The sequence below is a fragment of the Dasypus novemcinctus genome, chromosome 23 (assembly GCF_030445035.2).
Source record: "Dasypus novemcinctus isolate mDasNov1 chromosome 23, mDasNov1.1.hap2, whole genome shotgun sequence".
Lineage (NCBI taxonomy): Eukaryota > Metazoa > Chordata > Mammalia > Cingulata > Dasypodidae > Dasypus > Dasypus novemcinctus.
In genome coordinates, this window is record NC_080695.1 from 62,869,543 (window position 1) to 62,887,117 (window position 17,575).

The 17,575-nt window shown below is 56.8% G+C and overlaps 1 protein-coding gene across 1 annotated transcript in view; it reads right to left on the reverse strand.

The window, feature by feature from the left end:
• Positions 1-17,179, reverse strand: part of CIITA (class II major histocompatibility complex transactivator) — a 46,456-nt gene extending 29,277 nt beyond the window's left edge. The window contains 1 exon segment of the mRNA XM_058286471.1: positions 16,833-17,179. Within this exon segment, the coding sequence (XP_058142454.1) occupies positions 16,833-17,115 (283 nt within the window). The 5' untranslated portion in view covers positions 17,116-17,179.
• Positions 17,180-17,575: the final 396 nt, after the last annotated feature.

Genomic DNA, 17,575 nt, shown 5'->3' on the forward strand with positions numbered 1-17,575 from the left:
CCAGCGGAAACTTGCCCCTCTGCAGGGAAGACTGGCCGGTTGTGCCGGGGACAGCGCCGATGCCCAGTATTTTTCACCTGGTCTTCAAGCCTCACGGCCCCTCTCCGGCAGCAGCAGCAGCAGCATGCCCATTTACGATGAGGCCCCGAAGTTGCACCTCTTTTATCAGACGCTTTCCTCTCAGAAAGGGGGAGAGGCAGCCCCAAGGGGGTGGGGAGGTGCTGCGAGGGAAAGAGGCAGCTCCCCCAAGAGTCTCCAGCCCTGCTCATTACACTGACCATCTCCTTCTGGAAAAATCTCTCACTGTATGTCTAGAGACATGGGTTCGTTTTCCAGCTCTGCCTTTGATTTTTTTTTTTTTTAGGAGGTTCCAGATTGAACCCGGGACCTCGTATGCAAGAGCAGGTGCTCAACCACTGGGCTACACCCGCTCTGCTGCCTTTGATCTTGAGTGAATTTCTTTACCCCTCAGTTTCACCAACCACCTAGGAGAGGCCATTTAGTTGAGACATTTGGGGATTCTGGAGTCCCCATTGCCTGTCAGCCTTTCCATCCCCTTTCCACCAGACCCCCTTAACAATTGTGCTCTCAACCTCATGTCAAGCTGCTTCCGGAGGCCAGATGGTGGTGGGAAGCCGTGAGCCCAGGGCCCCTTGTCAACCATCACCAGCCCCCTATCAGCCTCTTTGCAGAAATAACAGATCACATGAGTTCCCCTTTTCCCTTGCACCCTATAGTCTTCTGGAAAACTCTAAGAGACTTTTCACTTTTTTCCTTTAAACCTTTAAAATAATATTTTACTGAACATCTCCTACAAGAAAGATACAGGGTTGAGTTTTTCAGTGGCCACAAAGAACTTTAAAGAACAGGCCCTGCCCAAGTAGTTTGCATTCTAGATCCAGATGGTATTTTAGGAGAAAAACAGAACATGATAATAATAGTGTAGTGGTTAAGAGTGCAAGTTCTGGGTTCAAATCCCAGCGTCACACTTACTGCATGATCTTGCAGAAGTTACTCAACCTCTCTGAGTTGTAGTACCTACTACAGTTCCTTGGTGTCGTATATACCCCATTGGGGTGCTGCGGCTTGCCTAGGTTACACATTCGGGAAGAGGAACTAAGATGTAAGCTCCAAAATTAAAACAGCAAAGTATCATTTAATACCATGTTCAGTGGGCAAACATTAGAAAGCCGGGAAATGCCAAGTGTCGGTGAGGATATGGGAATCCCGATACCCTCATGCCTGGCCGGTAGAAGTTCACAGACCATCTCGGCCGCTCGGGAGGACAACCCGGCACCACTTAGAATACCCAAGGATGCACAGACCTTATAGCCCAGCAATTCCGCTCTTGGATATAAACATCCCAAAGAAATGCTTCCACATTCCCCGTGGGGACCCATCTGAGGATGGCTGTAGCTGTGTTCTTCATGGAGATGGGAGGTGGAGGCCACCCGAGTGTCCATCGCTGGGGAAGTAGACAGGAAAAAGGTAGTGGCTGCACTCCAAGGACGACAACGCCGTGTTTAGGAGCAACAGACCAAATGTATCCATAGCAACAGGGGAGCATCAACAACACGGTGCGGAGTGAGAAAGTGAGGAACAGCATGGGCTCTTCTAGCACATTTCCAGGTGTGCAGGGAAACAGGCATGCACATAAAAAAGCAACACGTGTGTTCTGAGCACACATACTCACAAAAGGCTACACCCAGAAAGGAAGAGGAAAAGGGAAATTGAGAGATGCTTCAGGTGGTCCAGAAATCAGAGTGCTGGGACCTGAGAAGTGCAGGTAAGCCAGCAGGCTGCCACTGAGCTTTAAGAAAGAAACACAAAGGCAGCTCCGCTGGGGGCAGCTCCCGGGCTCACCGACAGGACCCGCACAGAACCTGGCACCCACAGATGCTCCAAAAGAAAGTGTGGATGGCGTGAATTCCAAACCTGTGCTCTTCCCACCCACTAGGGGGTCTGGGGTCGGGCGGCCCCAGCCCGGGAGCCCAGGATTCTGGGAGAGGAGATGAAAGCACGCAGGACTTGCAGGTGGACAGAGGAAGGCAGATGCCACCTGCACAGGAGGAGCTCCCAGCTCTCTGGCCCACCGTTTGCCTGCCCAGCATGGCCGTCCCGGGAAAAGGAGACTTGAAGCTACTGGTTTCGCTCAAGACTTTCACTTCCTGGAGGGGCCTGAGGAGGTCTCAAGAGGCAGAGGGGAGATACAGGAATGAGGCAACGCTGAGGGGTTCCTGGGCCTGGAAGGCAGTGTGAGGTTCTGGTACCTGTGCTCAGGGCAGGGAGATCAAAGGTGTGTGTGTGTGTATAGTAGTAGGGGGCAGTGGGCCAGAGAAGCTTCATTTGGGAGAATCCTGGAAACTTCTGCCATTGCTTGGCTTGGGCTCTGAACTGCCAGCTCAAGGGGCAAAGTCAGCCACCCACTCCAAGGTCAAAACCAAGGGTGAAATTAGGCCCAGAGGCCCAGCAGCTTTGTTTCCTTAGTTAGGATGTGTGTGCACATGCCTGCGTGTTAGCATCAAAATGTCTCTATACAGCGTACACAACTGATTGCCACTAGAGGCCCCACCACTCCCTATAGCCTCCTCCCTGACCCCATTCCCCCTATTTACAGTGCCAGGTGCATCTGGGTTTGCAACCCCCAGCTTGGAGGTCCTCTAAGGTGCCTTCTAGCTCTAACCTGGGAGGATGATGGCTTGGGATGGAGGGGTGACTGGGGCAGACGGAGGCAGGATTAAATTCTGACCTGTTCTGCAATGGAATTGAGACCCAGAAGAGGGTCTTTCCTTAGAGAAGAATGCAGAGAGGACTGGCCCTAAGCCTCCAAACAAGCCAGTTCCACAAGGAAAAGGAGCAGATGGCACAGGATGGGCAGTATCTGAGGAAGTGGGTGTGCCGTCCCCACTCTGGTGCCAGCTCAGACTGAAAGGTGAAGAAGCAGCCAGCCGTCTGACTGTCGTGGGACACCACGGCTCCCTCCAGCACCAGCCTGCTGCTTGCTCCCACCCTCCCCAGTTCAGCCCCCTCGAGGGTCTTGTAGCTCCATTGCACCTCCCCACCCCAGGGGGCTTGGACCACCCAGCCTCGGGCAGGACAGAGGAGGAAAGCCAGAAAGAGCAGCAAGATTGTCTCCCACCCCTGGCCACAGGGCTTCACAGCAATGGGAGGCAGGTCAGAGGACTGAGACCAGCACAGGATTGAAATGGCCGGCGCACGGCAGCCTCGTGGGGCACGAGAGATACGGGCAGACATCAAGGGACCTGCATCCTGCTCCGTGCCCGGCAGGCAGGGTGAGCCTGGGTGAGTCCATTTCCCCTTTTTGGTGGCCGGCATCCTCATCTATTAAATAAGAGGGTCATACCAGAGCAGTGGCTTTCAAATGAAATTGAGAAGGACCCCAAATCTCAGAACACGTGAAGACAGCTCTTTGGGTGAAAGGTGGCTGACGGAACAAGATGACGCAACAAATAAAAGAGATGCAGTTTCCCAGCGCCACCAGCTAAGGCAAGCAGACGCAGTGTCTCCTCCCTCACTGCATAGAACACAGCTAAAAACACGACACTAGGTGACAGCTTAGGCCCCTGCCCCCAGATACTCACTAACGTGGCCGTTTCGGCTCCGTGCAGCTGCCCACGTGGGTCGCTTGCGTGTGTTCATGTCAGCCGCTGGAGGGCTGGGGCACCCAGCTCCCCGCTCACGCCCTCAGGGACGGTCCTCGGCAAAGCCAGCCACTGCCTCTGGCCACACCCCTCCCCAGGGGACCCCACATCGGTCCATCTTGTTGCCTCAATTGGGGGCAACTCAAAGGCCCCCCATCTCTGGAGCGCCCTGGGACGGGCCTTGGCCTCTGTCGTGACTGCGCAGCCCAGCTCGCCCTCGGCCAGGTCCTGCTTCCCTCCTCTCCCTGAAGGTGCTGCTCCTGTGGGCCCCCCAAGGGGGCCCCCTGGGGGCACATCTCCACCTCCGGGCTTGCTCTCCAGGGAGCCCCACCTGAGGCCACTTGGTTCTGTTCTTTGCCAAGTGGGACCAGGACTTCACAAAAGAGGCCACCTCTGGACCCCAATTTCCACTTCCTTAAAATGGGGTTGAGGGGAGTGGATGTGGCTCAAGCGGTTGGGCGCCTGCTTCCCACATGGGAGGTCCCAGGTTCAGTTCCCAGTGCCTCCTAAACAAAAACCAGCAACAGGGAAGCGGACGTGGCTCAACTGACAGAGCGTCCGTCTACCGTACAGACGGTCCAGGGTTCGATCCCCAGGGCCTCCTGACCTGTGTGGTGAGCTGGCCCACGCGCAGTGCTGCCGCACGCAAGGAGTGCTGCGCCATGCAGGGGCGCCCCCACATAGGGGTGCCCCATCTGCAAGAAGTGCACCCCGCAAGGAGAGCCGACCCGCAGTAAAAGCGCAGCCCGCCCAGGAGTGGCGCCACACACACGCATGGAGAGCTGACACAACAAATAAAAGAGATGCAGTTTCCCAGCACCGCCAGATAAGGCAAGCAGACGCAGAAGAACACACAGCGAGTGGACACGGAGAGCAGACAATGGTGGGGGGGGAGGGGAGAGAAGTAAATAAAATAAATCTTAAAAAAAACAACAACAAATGAAAAAACCAGTTCAGGGGAGCTGATTTGGCTCAGTGGTTGAGCACCGGCTTCCCACAAGCGAGGTCCCAGGTTCAATCCCCAGCCCCAGGTACCTCAAAAAAAAAAAAAAAAAAAGGGGTTGAGGGCAGCCACTTCAGGGCAATTTGGAGAAACTCTTGGAACTCAGATGAGACCACCCCGGCTTGTGCCTGTGCCTGAAAATGGCAAAATTATGGGGCAGGAGGCACCTGGCTGTCCCGGAGAGAGAAGGAAGGAGACGAGCTGGGAGAGCTGCCCCCGGGGAGGAAAGGTCAGCCCTTGTCCAGCCTGCAAGGTGGGGCTCAGAGCCCCCTTCCCGGCTGGCTGGACCCCCGCGAGCTCTGGGTGACCTCCACTCTGTGTGCCCCAACATTCATGGCTGAGGTCAACTGGCCTGGAAAGGAATCCAACAAGTTTCCCCTTCCTGGAAGGGAACACAAGCCAGGCTCTGGGGCGGGGAGGGACGGGAGGAGCTCGTGGCTGCCGTTAGCCAAGCCGGACCCGGGAGCTCTAGCCCTAACCCCCGGCTCGATCTGACATGATGCAGATCACCAGGCCTCTACGGGGTGCTGGAGCCACTGCGAGGGTGCTGGCCCTGCCTGCTGGGTGGTGGTCGGGCTGGACTCAGATCCGAGATGACCTGGGAGGGTGGTAAACACGCGCCATCCCGGGCCTCTTCACCCCCCAGCAGTTCTGATTCAGCAGGTCCGAGCCCAGGAATCTGTATTTTTTAATGGGCAGCCCCCTCCCCAACTTGCCCCATTGTGATTCTGAAAAATAAGACAGGTTTTATTTCCAAGGTAGTGTCAGTTTCCTCTTGCCCAAAAGGCACTGCCCGCCTGGCTTATTTCCAACGTGGGGATGTCTGCAGCTCTGCTTCCTCCAGAGAACCTTCCAGACTCTCCAGTCCTGCTGACCTTCCTGGCTCCATACATCAGAATCAGTGGACTCTTCCTTTATTCTTATGTTTTTCCTTCTCGAAGTCTCTCAGGTGACCAATGGTCATTGGCCCAGGTTTTTACAATAGCTTCCAGTCCTTCCTCTAAGCCAGAGTCTCCAAAGCTGCAGGCACGCAGCCATCACCCTGATGACTTTTTGTCCTATCTAGAGACCACCAGTTCTACAATTTACCTTAGTATTTTCTCTAAATAAATTCCTTACAAAAACTTAAATATATTTATTTTTAAAAATTTCTATCACTACCTCAAATAGAGAAAACCAGTATCACCGGACATTGAAAACAAAGCCATGTTATCAAAACAATGTTGGCTGCCATGCTACTTTGCTACAAAGCAACATCAGCAAATATAAGAGCTGTAAAAGATGTCCATACCCAAAATCCAAGGCTTTCTCCTTGAAGTAAGAGGAGGGATGAAAAGAGAATTGAGGTAAGTGGATATGGCTCAAACAGTTGGGTGCCTGCCTACCACGTGGGAGGTCCCAAGTTCAGTTCCCGTTGCCTCCTAAAGAAGATGATCAAGACAGCAAGCTGATGTGACGGGTTGCACACAGCAAGCTGACGCAACAAGGTGATGCAACAAGATGTCTCAATGAGGAAACACAACAAGGAAACACAATGAAAAACACAACAAGCAGGGAGAGGAGGTGGCTCAAGCGATTGGATGCCTCCCTCCCACATGGGAGGTCCCAGGTTTGGCAACAAGTGCCTCCTAAAAAAGGAAGACAAGCAGACAACAGAGAGCACACAACAAGCAGATAGCTAGTGCAAACAACGACGCGAGTGGGGGGGACAAATCAAATAAATCTTAAAAAAACCACAAAAACAAAAAGAGAATCGAAAAGTATCTACTTCCTTCCCAGGAGAACCAGGGTCTATAACGCCTCTTTGAAGATAGTTTCGATTTCCAGAAGGATGACATCGTTTTCTAAAATAGTTTTTTGTATTCCTCTATTCCTCGGTTTCTGTTTCAAGTAAGTAGGAAAAAATTCTGCCTTTTACACCCTCCATCCCTAACTCCCTCAGAATTGGCCACATGAGAAAAATGGAAAAGACATATTGGTGAGCTACTGGTTTTAAGAAATGAAAGGCCTCTCTCAGGGGTAAAATTGCACCTTTGGTTTGCACTTCCTGTTGTCAATGCACACTGTAAGTTTCTTCCTCGCACTTACTACAAGTTGCAAATCAGTAATGGTTTGTATAATTATTGAGTATTGGCTCCCCCATCAGACTGTAAGCTCTTTGAGGTCAGGGACCTCAGGTTGACTGTTGCTCGTACCTTCCAGCAGAAAACTTGGGGCACAGTAGGCCTTCAATAAAGTGTATGGAAATGAGCAGAGTGTACAGGGCTGTAAATGGGACTTGGCATCTTGCATCCTGAGTGTTAGTGATTAAAGGATCTATAGAATGGCATGTAATGTAAATATGTAAACAAATAACACCTCTTTGACAACTGTCTTTGGACTACCAAGGCTGAATGTGTCCCCGCCCTGGAAAACAGCTTCCTTTCAGTCTTTCTAAACCATCGATATGGAGTGACTATTGCTTCTCAAGAATAGCAAAGAGTTGTTGTTATTCCTGACACATGCGTATTCTTGGGTGGTTTTCCAAAGTGCTTCTGCGCATGTAGCCAGCCCTCAAAAATAGCCAAATGTTATCTATTTTGTAGTGGAACCCCCAAGAGCAGAGTGACTTGCCCAAGGTCGAAGGCAAGGCTGAGAGCCAAGCCCGGAAGCTTCCCTCCCCCTCAGGTCCCTTCCCCGATTGCCCGGAAGTGACCGGGGGCCCCGACGGCGGCCTCGGCACGTTTGTGCGCTCGTTGTCCGACTCCGACCTCCCCAAGGTAGCAGGTGTTGAGTTCCCGAAACATCAAGTCTCAACAACTGGCCAGGATGCGGGCACACGGCCCCTCTGCCACCAGACCACCCCACCAGACCTGCCACACATTTGGGGAGGCTCACGCCACCTCCCCCAGGACTCTGCCAGTGGATAGCTATAGGAACTTTGGCCCCCAAAATACCCCGCAAAACAACAAAAAACTACTCTGGGCTCAGTCTCTCCTTTTATAACATAGAGTGTCAGTCCATATCAGAGCCTCTCTACAGGTGACCTCCAGCAAGCTGGCCATGGAATCACCTGGGAGAGGGGGTGGAGCCTGCTCTCCTGGCCCCACCCCCAGCCCGGCTGGCCAGTCTTTGAGCCTGGGAACGCGTCCACTGAACAACCCCTCCGGGTGATTCCCCGCACAGGAAGGCTGGGATCCCCTGGCTCAGCCCTCCCTGGGGACCCGCCCACCCCAAGTTCTGGAATTCTTGGGGTAGGGTCCTTGGCTCCAGTGCCTGAGGGCTGCAGGAGGCGATGTGCAGGGGCACCTTCCCTCCCCTTTCCATCAGCCCTCTGCGTGCAAGCGCCAGTTTCCTTCACCTTCTGATTGGCAAGGAGTGTTTCTTTTTGGGGGGTGGGGGGCAGGAGTTAGACTTCCTCCCAAAGTTGGGTGCTCCTGGCCTCAATCTAGGGGGCAGGTGGCCGGGGGCTCCTGGGCCCACAGACCCTCCCCATAAGTCACCTGGGATAGAGAGAGGGGCAGCGGGATTCTGGGGAGGATTGTGGGGTTTTAGGGTGTCAGTCACAGCAAGCAGTGGCTCCAATTTGGGGGTTCTGGGACCCTGGGGAGAACCAGCCCCCTTTCTGTGCCCCTTAGTCTCTCTCCTTAGAGGTGTTTCTTAGGACCCCAAGTTAGGTAGCGATGCCTGGGCTCAAACACGGTCCAGGAAGCCCCTTCGCCCCCTTCGCAACCCCCAAGAAGGCCAAAGAGAGGTGAGGCTTTCTCGATGTGGCCGCTAAGGGTTCCGCCCCACGCCCCCTCTCTTGGGGCTCCCTCTTCGCCTCTGTGCAGGGGTCCTCACCTGGAAAGCCCGGTACGCGGGTGATGGTCAGAGCGCAAAACCGGGCGCCTGCGCTCCAACAGGGAAACCGAGGCTCAGAAAAGCCCTAGTCTGAGGTCTAGCGGCGAGGGATGGCCGGACCCCCGCCCTGAGCGGTCCCGCAGCCCCGCGCGCCCCCGCACCGTCTAGGGCGTGCGGAGAGTCTGCCTCAAGGCTTGGACCCGCGGCGCGCGGGGTCCGCGACCCGCCTCTGGGCAGAAGTGCCCGCGGGCTTTCTCCGCCTCTTGCCTGCTCCTGCTCCAGACTCCCGCGTAAAGTCCTTTCGGGGTTGCTCGAAACAAAGAGTTTCCCGGGTCTACCCTCTCCACATGCCCTTCCTTCTCTCCCAGCCTTGCTGTGTGACCGCGGGCAAGGAGCTGCCTGTCTCTGAACCTTGATTCCCGGCCCAATTTTATGGGCTGCCGAGGGGACCGTGGTCACCTACCGCGTTCCCTGGGCTCCCGCGCTGCCGGCGGCCGCTCCGGGACCAGCTCTGGGACCGCGGCGAGCCTAGGGCGGGCCGGTCGCCTGGTGTCCCCACCTCCACCTCCCGCCGCTGCCCCTTTTCTCCTTTCACTTTCTCTCTGCACCGCGGGACCGGGGCCAAGCTGGGGAGTTAGAATAAGCAGCTACCCACGCCCTGCGCCTGCTGTGCCCACCACGTGCTTTCCGAGACGCGCGCGGCCCGTCGCGCTCCAGTCCCTCCAGGTGCTGCCTGAGTTCGCGCGTCCCGCCAGCCCCTCGCCACGCCGGCCCGCTAGCCCTGGCTGGCCCGGGGAGCTTCCTCCCACCTCTGGGTGGCCCTCGAGCTCAGCACAACTGTGAAGGCGGCAAACCCCTCTGCAGGACGCGCAGCCCGGTGACCTGGGCTGGCATTATCACACGCCCCGGCAGCGAGAGTCCTGCCCTGCCTCGCCGGGGGGCCCAGGGCCACCCGAGACCTCGGGGTGGAAACGGCCCCCTGCCAGGCCTGGATGTCTTCCTCAGGATTTGAGGGGGTGGGTCTAGGTGACCTCTGACCTTTCCCCTTTGAACACGCCCCAACGTCCTGCTCTGTCCGGCAGGGCTGGCAAACTCATCATCATCACTCTCTGGGTTCCAAGAAAGCGGCACATTTCAGGGGGGCCTGAGCTAAGGGGTGAGGGGTCTGGCAGAGGTCCCGTGCTGGGGCAGGGGGTGGGGGTACCCTCAAAGGCAGACCCTGCGGACCTTCCCAGCCAGGCCAGCTGGCCAAGAGCTGACGACACGCCCCCTGGAAGTCGGGCTTCTAGAGCCCTTCAGCGCTGAGCAAAGCCTCTCCCATTCCAGGCACCTGGGCCTGGAAATCCCTCGAGTGGACGGAAATGCCAACGACCTCCCTTCTCCCAGCAGCCTCTCCCCAGCAGGACTGCAAGTCCTCTTCCTGCCCCTGCACCCCGCTTCGGAAGGCGGCTCTGTTTATCAGGGGTGGCAGGGGCCAGCCGGGACCTCGGTCTAGATGGAGAAGCACCCAGCCCGGGCTTCCTCCCTCCGCCTTCTTACCTGGGGACCGAGACAGGTAGGACCCCGCGGGGTGCGGGGCCAGGCAGCGCATGGTGGTGGCAGCCCCTCCCCGGTCCTCAGCCTGCCCGAGGATGCCCGGTTGGGAAGCAGGCAGCCTCATCGCTAGCCTCTTCCTCCACCGGCTCGAGTCCCTCTAGTGAAGCCAGCGTGCAAAGGAAGCCAGCCAGGGACCACAGAAAACTTCCACCTGCGAGGGAGCCCCCGAGCTGTCAGTTTTCTCGTGCCTAGAGCTGCTCTAATTTGTCTACGCTCCCTTAAGCCCTCCTGATGCCTCCCATGTTAATTTCGGTTCCTTGTTGTGGACCAAATTGGGTGACCACAGAAGGCTGTGAGTCGTCTGCTGAGGGGACGTTTAACACTGCCGTCCTGAAATGACAGAGACCACGGGGAGCCAGTTGGCGACACCTGGGACGGGCCGCGAGCCCCTGCTGGAGGCCCGCAGACCTTAGAGAGCCCACTCCCCTCGCCCTCCCCATCCCCACCCGCACTGCCCCGAGTGGGAGATGATAAGTGCTCCCCCCATCGGCTGCACTCCAAGACGCCAGGGGAAACATACATTACACACAGCCCGGGCTGCCCCGAACACTGGACCCCTCCCTCGGGGGGGCTTGCAGTGGCATCCGCAGGTGGCAGCGAAGAGCATTGCCTCACGCGGGAGAAAGTTAGAGCCTTTTCACGTCTCTGACCCTCTTCCCGAAGGCATTGAGGCCGGAGCCGATGGGGTGCTAACGTGTCCCCCGAAGCTTTCTAACCACCCCCTCCCCAGTCGGCAGAGGGCAGCCCTTCCACCTCCCCGCCGCAGCCGGCTCCAGCTCCACAGCTCCGTCCTGAGAGTTACCTCCTGCTCGGGGCATTTTCCTTCATTTATAGTGGGGTCCAAACAAACTTTCCTCTAACCTATACAATTGAGTAAACTGCTGAGTGGTTTGGGAAAAAAACCTGTTAAGCCAATATTCGTTAGATGGTGTGCAGAAAAAACTGCCAGGGTGGTACTGAAATGAGTGCAGTCGTGGCAATAATGACTTAGGGGCGTCAAGCAGTTTATTCTGAGCCTGGGGTCCCAAAAGCCAGGGGGCTGGTCCCTGCCCTAACTAACAGGTGTGTGCCACCTCACTTCCCTTGCCTGGGCCTCGGTTTCCCCAGGTCCAAAAGGAAGACAATAATGCCTGTCTTCTTTAGTGACTATTTCGAAGCAGTCACTGTTGTCACTAGTCCCAAGGGGGAAGTCGTCAGACAAGCCCGAGACGCTAATGGTCCTGGATTTGAAACAGAGGCTGCCTTTGTGAGGCTGACGATGGTGAATATTAGAATGCCCAGAGGCTGCGTCTCGCCCCACCGGTGTCAAGGGCCGGGGATCTGCTGGCTGCTCAGCTGCCCCGAGGCCACTCCTGGGGTCCCTTTCTGTTCTCAGGGGCTGCCAGTTCTGTTGCTTTCCCTCTTCCCCCCGGTCAGGGCAGTTCTGAACCAGCTTGTTGTCAAGACAGAGCTTGGAATCGGAGTCAGCCAGGTCCCTGGACACCCCCACTCCTCGGGTCTGGGCAGTGACCTGCTGCTGGCTTTGGCATGGCCACCCCGACCCCCTCTGGACCCCTTCTCTACAAGGCCCGAATCTGGCCGTGCCTGTGCCCCGGCAGAGTTGCCGTGCAGGGCGGTAGCAGGTGCCAGCCTGTCTGACGGCGGAGGCTGCAGAGGTGCGCAGGGAGGAGCCTGAGGGCCTGCATCTCAGCAGAGGCAGTGGGGGAGGGACGCAGGATGGCGCAGGGGCAGAGTGACAGCCTTGGGGCCTGCCTGGAGGAGGACGGGGGTGCAAGGAGGGGTCAGGCTCTATTAATCTTAGCCGCTCTAGTAATGCCAGCTTTCCTGGCTGCCCAAGGCTCGTGTTCCTTCTAGGAGCTCCCCGGAGAGGGGCTGGCCGTTCTCCTGAGCTCGGGATAAAGTCAGTTCTTTCCTGGTTGAGGGGCTCTCTGCGCACCCCCGAAGGCAGCCTTGCCCTGGACACCTGAATTTCCTCCTCTCGAGTCGGGGACCCCCACAACAGAACCTCTGACAACCAGGGGCAGCACCGTGCAGGTTGTCCTTCGGGGACCCCTGCAAGTCCCAGGGAAGGAAGATGGGAAGGAATGACGCCTTCCGAGAAAACCTGCTGTGGCTTCCCGTCGGTGGGCCTCTGTCCACAGCATCCCCTCGGGGGCTGCTCTCCACTCCTCCCGCTGCTGCATCTTGCAGCCCAAGTTGCCTCCTTCATGGCCCTTGCAGCTAATAATAATCTTCTGCCTTAGTCATTTAAAAGATACAATTGGGAATAAATCAAAAACTTCCTATTTCCTGAGGAGACTTCCTGGTGTCTGTGATGAGATCATGAACAAGTTCATGTTTGGACCAAGGTCTCCTTATATTCTCGCACCTCCCTGATGCCTAGCATGGAGCTGAGCGTTTTTAAAAAACACACTGATGGCCTGAACGGTGCCGGGTCCTGGTGGACGGAGCGTCTCCCCTCACTGGGTCGCAAGTGCCTCCCTCGTCTGAGGCTTTTGGGGACCACCGTGCTCCCTGGAAAGTGCTGAATGAGTGACTGAGGAGGGAAGGAGGGAGATGAGAAAGGAAGGAAAGGAGGTTGGTGAACAGAGAGGTCAGTGAAGAGATAGACAAAAATCGGTGTGCAGCCAAACGAGGCAGGCGGGGAGATGGGGAAGAGTGTGATGGGGTGTAGCCTCCGGCTCAGTCCATGAGCGCATGGGGCAGCCAGGAGGAAGGCAGAGCGATAAGCAGACACAGGAGCACATAGGCGGTCCTCGAAGTCGTTGGTAAAGTGCTAAGTCCGAAGTCGAGAGGCAGGAATGTGGGCAGCTGGGAAGACCGGGGGAGATGGGGGGCAGGCAGGCAGGTGGCTGGGCAGGTGGCTGGGAAGACAAGCCGACAGTGAGGAAGGAGGCGGGTGGGCAGGTAATAGCCACAGAGAACAGAAACCGGCCTGGTTGGCTCAGGCGCCGCGCGTGGAGGCAAGCCGAGCCGCGGGCCCTGGGTCGGTCCCAGGAAAACCCCTGGGGAAGTGCCAGCTTCCGACTGCAGGTGTTTCTCCTTCTGCAGCTCCTGGGGGTGGACTGTGGATGGGGCTGAGCCGGCTGGGAAGTAGCCTAAGGTCAAAAGCCCATAGTCCCGGCTGCGAACGTTTTGTCTACCAAGAGTCAAAGAAAACTCTTGGATCAGAGCTGGAACGGGCTCTGGGGAAAGCAAGCCTGGAGGGAGGGGCAGCAGCCTCCCACGACCCCACCACCCTGCAAGGGTGCAGCCTCTCTACTCTCCCCCGTGCCAGCACTGGTTTCTCTCATCCAGAGGCCCAAACAGGGAAGGGTGCTGGAGGAAGAGTCAGAGGCCTGTGTATGTCCCTCCCTTTCCAAGAAGTCAGCCAACATCCTAGAGCCTTTGTTCTCTAGTTCCAAGAGCAACGCTCTCGTGGGCAAAATCCCAGCTCAGACATCGAGCAGCAACAATGAGCAGCAACAACAACAAGCAAAGTAACGTGAAACAGAGCAGCAAAATGTAAAACCAAGACAGGGATGTCCTACAGCCTCTGAGAAAGGTTGCAAAAAGGGACTACTCTATATGACATTCCACTCTAGGTGTTATCACCTCCATTTTACAGATGGGGAAACTGAGGCCCCGGGGGGGCTCAAAGTCATACCCGTTGGAATCTGGGAGCCAGGGCAGGTGCTCGGGCTGTTTGAGGTCACAGCCGATGAGCTCAGCTAATATGTCAACACTTTTTTTTTTTTAACCACTGCCCATCCTAACTCTTGCTTCTCTGGCCTTAGGTTGCCCTTCCAAGCATTGTCACCCACTGCCTACCGATGACTGCCCAAATGTTTGTTTTAACCCCCCCAGGTTGACTGTCAAGTTCCTTCAGGACAAGGACCTTGACTCTTGGGCCAGCCCTGAGCTGGCCAACGTCCCATCTCCAGAAGTGGGCTTTCTGCACGGTTGCAACTGAGGCACTGCAATATCTGAAGGTGCCTTCTGAATCATCAAGGAAGTTTCGTTTTGAAGACTATCAACTCATGTTGATAGATTCATGGTATCCCTTTGGGTTGTTTTAGAAGAAGTTCCTGAGCAGAAGGTACTGCAATGGCCCTGGCCTCACGAGACCCAGTGGCGCCATGCCCTTTAATGTGTGAACAGGGGCAAGCCACTTAGCCTGTCTGGGCCTCAGTTTCCTCGTTTGTAAAGTGGGAATAATGGTAGTACCTGAACCATGCATCCATCCATCCTCCCTCCTTCCCAACCCCCCTTCCTTCCTCCCTCCCTTCCTCCACCCATCCATCATTCAACAAATATGTACAGCCTACCTACCATGTGCCAGATACTCTGCTGGGCGTTGGGATGCATCTGTGATTAAAACAAAGACCCCTGCCCCGTGGAGCCTCTGTTCCAATGGGAGAATCAGATATTAAATAATAAACATCACACAAAAGTAAAATATATGGAGGATGAAAAAAAGTAGATCTGGGCAAGGGGCCTCAGGAGAGTGGAGAGGGGACTTGCAATTCTAGATGGGATGGTGAGGGTAGGTCTTATTGAGATGGTGGTATTTGGGCAAGGAGTTAAAGGAGGTGAGGGGATTGGCCAAGAGGATCTGGGGGGAAGGGTACCGCAGGTGGAGGGGAAAGCAGGCATAGTTTCTGAGGACAGGAAGAGTGCTTAGATAGCGAGAAGAGCACGCCCCAAGGTCCTGAGGCAGGGAGTGTGCTAGGCATGTCTGAGAAGCAGCAAGGAGACCAGTGTGGCTGAGCAGAGTGAGCAGGGCAGAGAGGCGAGGGGGGTCAGCTCATGGATGGTTTTGTTGGCAATTGTTCAGATTTAGCTTTTCCTCTGGGTGAAGTAGGAAGCCAGTGTAGGGCTGGTTTGGAGTGGCAGAGGTCCAAGGTCATTACTGGGTTGTTGAGAGATTGGCAAACACCTACATGAATGATCTCCCTTCCTGAACCCCCACTGGAGCTAACATCAGTGCCTTTTATTTACGGTTCTCCTTCCCGGTTCTCTCTCTTCCTCTCTGGAGCCTCGAGTCCTCTAGCTCACCTGGACCCCAGAAGCCCACCTTGGGCAAGCCTTGCAGCCTAGGAGGGGAGCTCTGGCCTGGGGGGCAGGGAGAGGGAGTGGGTAAAGGAAGTGATTCGGCGGCCTCCATCTCCCAGCCCCCTGAAGACCGTGCCACCCTGGGCCCGGTTCCACTTTCTGGAGTCACGTGGGATCAGAAATAAAAATAATACATCCCCAGGGAGGAAACAGAGTTAAACAACAGGAACCACCACTCACAGAGAGGGTAAGGGAGGGCGGGCTGAGGCGTCAGGCAGCGGCTGTGTAAGGGTGGGTGGGTGATGGGGGGCTCGGGAAGAGAGGAAGGCTCTGTCCCCCAGGGTGGCACCCCTTGGGAGCCTCTGCACCCCTCAAGGCTGCCCCCACCTGGAGATAGGTGCAGGTGGTGAGGCGCCCCTGCCGCTTCCTCCTCGGCGTCTGGTAGAAGGGAGACAGGGACAGGTGAGTCCAAGGGGCCCCCGGCAACCAGCTGCCTGAGAACTTGACCACGGGCAGCGCCAACCCCAGGTGCGCAGGCCTGGGCAGAAGCATGGAGGCAGACCTGTGATGCCCGGCTAAGGTACCACCTCGGGGCTAGGTTAAGGAGACACACTTGTCTGCTCCACCACTCCCCACCCCGGGCGCCTGGGCAGGTGGCAGCACTCCCGGGAAGTCTCCATGTTTCCTTTATGTACTAAGTGAGGATGGAGATCATCAAAGGTCTCTCCTCCCGGGTCCTTACGGGGACCCTGTGCTGAGGACAGGCATGTAGCCAAGCACCGCTGCCCTGGACCACAGGGAGAGCGAGTGGGGCTGCCACTGATGACCCCAAGTCCTAACACCTGCAAAGCACGGAAGCTTTGCCTAGAGAAGGGGGCAGAGCCAGCCTTCCTGTCTTTAGGAAGTACAAGTGAGAGCCTCTTTGTAGCTGGGAAAGAGGTCCTGCGAGGCTTGGAGAGCCAAGGATGGGAGTAAAAACCAAGAGAGCAGCGCAGGTTTCTTTTTCTGATTTAAGATGCATAAAGGGACACCAGTACTCTTGAAAATATCACGCTTCCTCCCTTGGAGCTGGTTCCGAATCGCTCCCCACCACCCCATCCACCCTGCCCCTCTCTCTCCTTCCCTCCTCCTCTCGGCCTGTCTGCTCTTTTGTCTCTTTCTGTGTCTGCTTCTCCCTTCCTCTTTCTTGCTCTCTCTGTCTTTGGTCTTTGTCTCTCTCTGTGACACACACATCGACGTGTGCACCTGCCCACGCACGCACACGTGCATACACACATGGCATCCCCTGTTCTCCATTCTTCGGCTCCTCTCCAGTGCCCCCCTCTTCTGTCTTAGAGCTGCACTGATTCTTCTGGTGTCTGTCTTCCTCACTAGACTGGAAGCCCCTGGAAGGCGGGGGGCCAGTCGGTTCATCTCTGCACCCCCAGTGTTTACTACAGGGCCGGGCTCAAAGCGAGCCGAGCAGGCCATGAGCCGTGCGCCCCCAGGGCGGGAAGCACGCCGCGTGCCTCCCAGCACACCCAGCCACAGAGGTGGGCTTCTCCAAGCCCTCTGCTCCTGTCAGCCCCCTGGAGGCCAGGCGTGCCCCCTCTCCACTCTAGCCTCACCATCCTGGGACGGGATATCACACCGACTTCCTTTTCAGGAAGGAGGGATAATCCCAGCCCCGTCTGCAGCTAGCCGATGCTCCCTGCGCAAAGGGGCCACCCACTTACCCCCGCAGCCCCCGTGGCTGGGGATGCTCTCGGTCTCCGGGGCCGGCAGCCCGCTCCAGGCCCAGGCCAGGCCGGCCGGGGCCGGCTCCCCCTTCTGCAGCAGGGTCAGGGAGATCTGCCTGGCCAGCGCCTCGGCGTCGGGCTCGTGGAGCAGGGCGTGGTGGTACTCCCTGGAGACCAGCTCCTCCCGCAGCAGGCGGTCCAGGAGGGCCTGCACGTGGCTCGGCTGGCGGCTGGAGAGCAGGGCGCGGACCTGCGCGAGGATGGCCTGGAAGTGGTCCATGGCTGCGCTCGCAGGCAGGACAGCGGCCCCGGGGCCAGAGCCCGGGATCTCTGCTCACCCGGCCTGCAGCATCCAAAACATGAAGTGAAAACCAGGACGAGGGAACCTCTGCAGTGGATTCCTGCTCAGGAAGATTTCCTCATTTGTGTTGTCGGCTGGGGTGCGTGATGAGCAGACGGAAATGGGTTTTTGGGCTGACGGGCTCCTGCACACATTCACGGGGATACCCCTGGGCCTCCGTCCCCTCGACCGGGAGGAGGACACCTCGCCTCTCCTGAGGACCCAGGCTGCGCACCAAGAGGGCCTCAGGGCACGGGGGTAAGCACGTGGGCTGGGGGCTAATCTGCCTGCGTTCAAATCCCGCATCGACCACTTGCTAGTTATGTGACCTTGGGCAAGAGACTTAAACTCTGCGAGCCTCCATTTCTCCAGCTACAAAAATGGAATGAAATTAACAGTA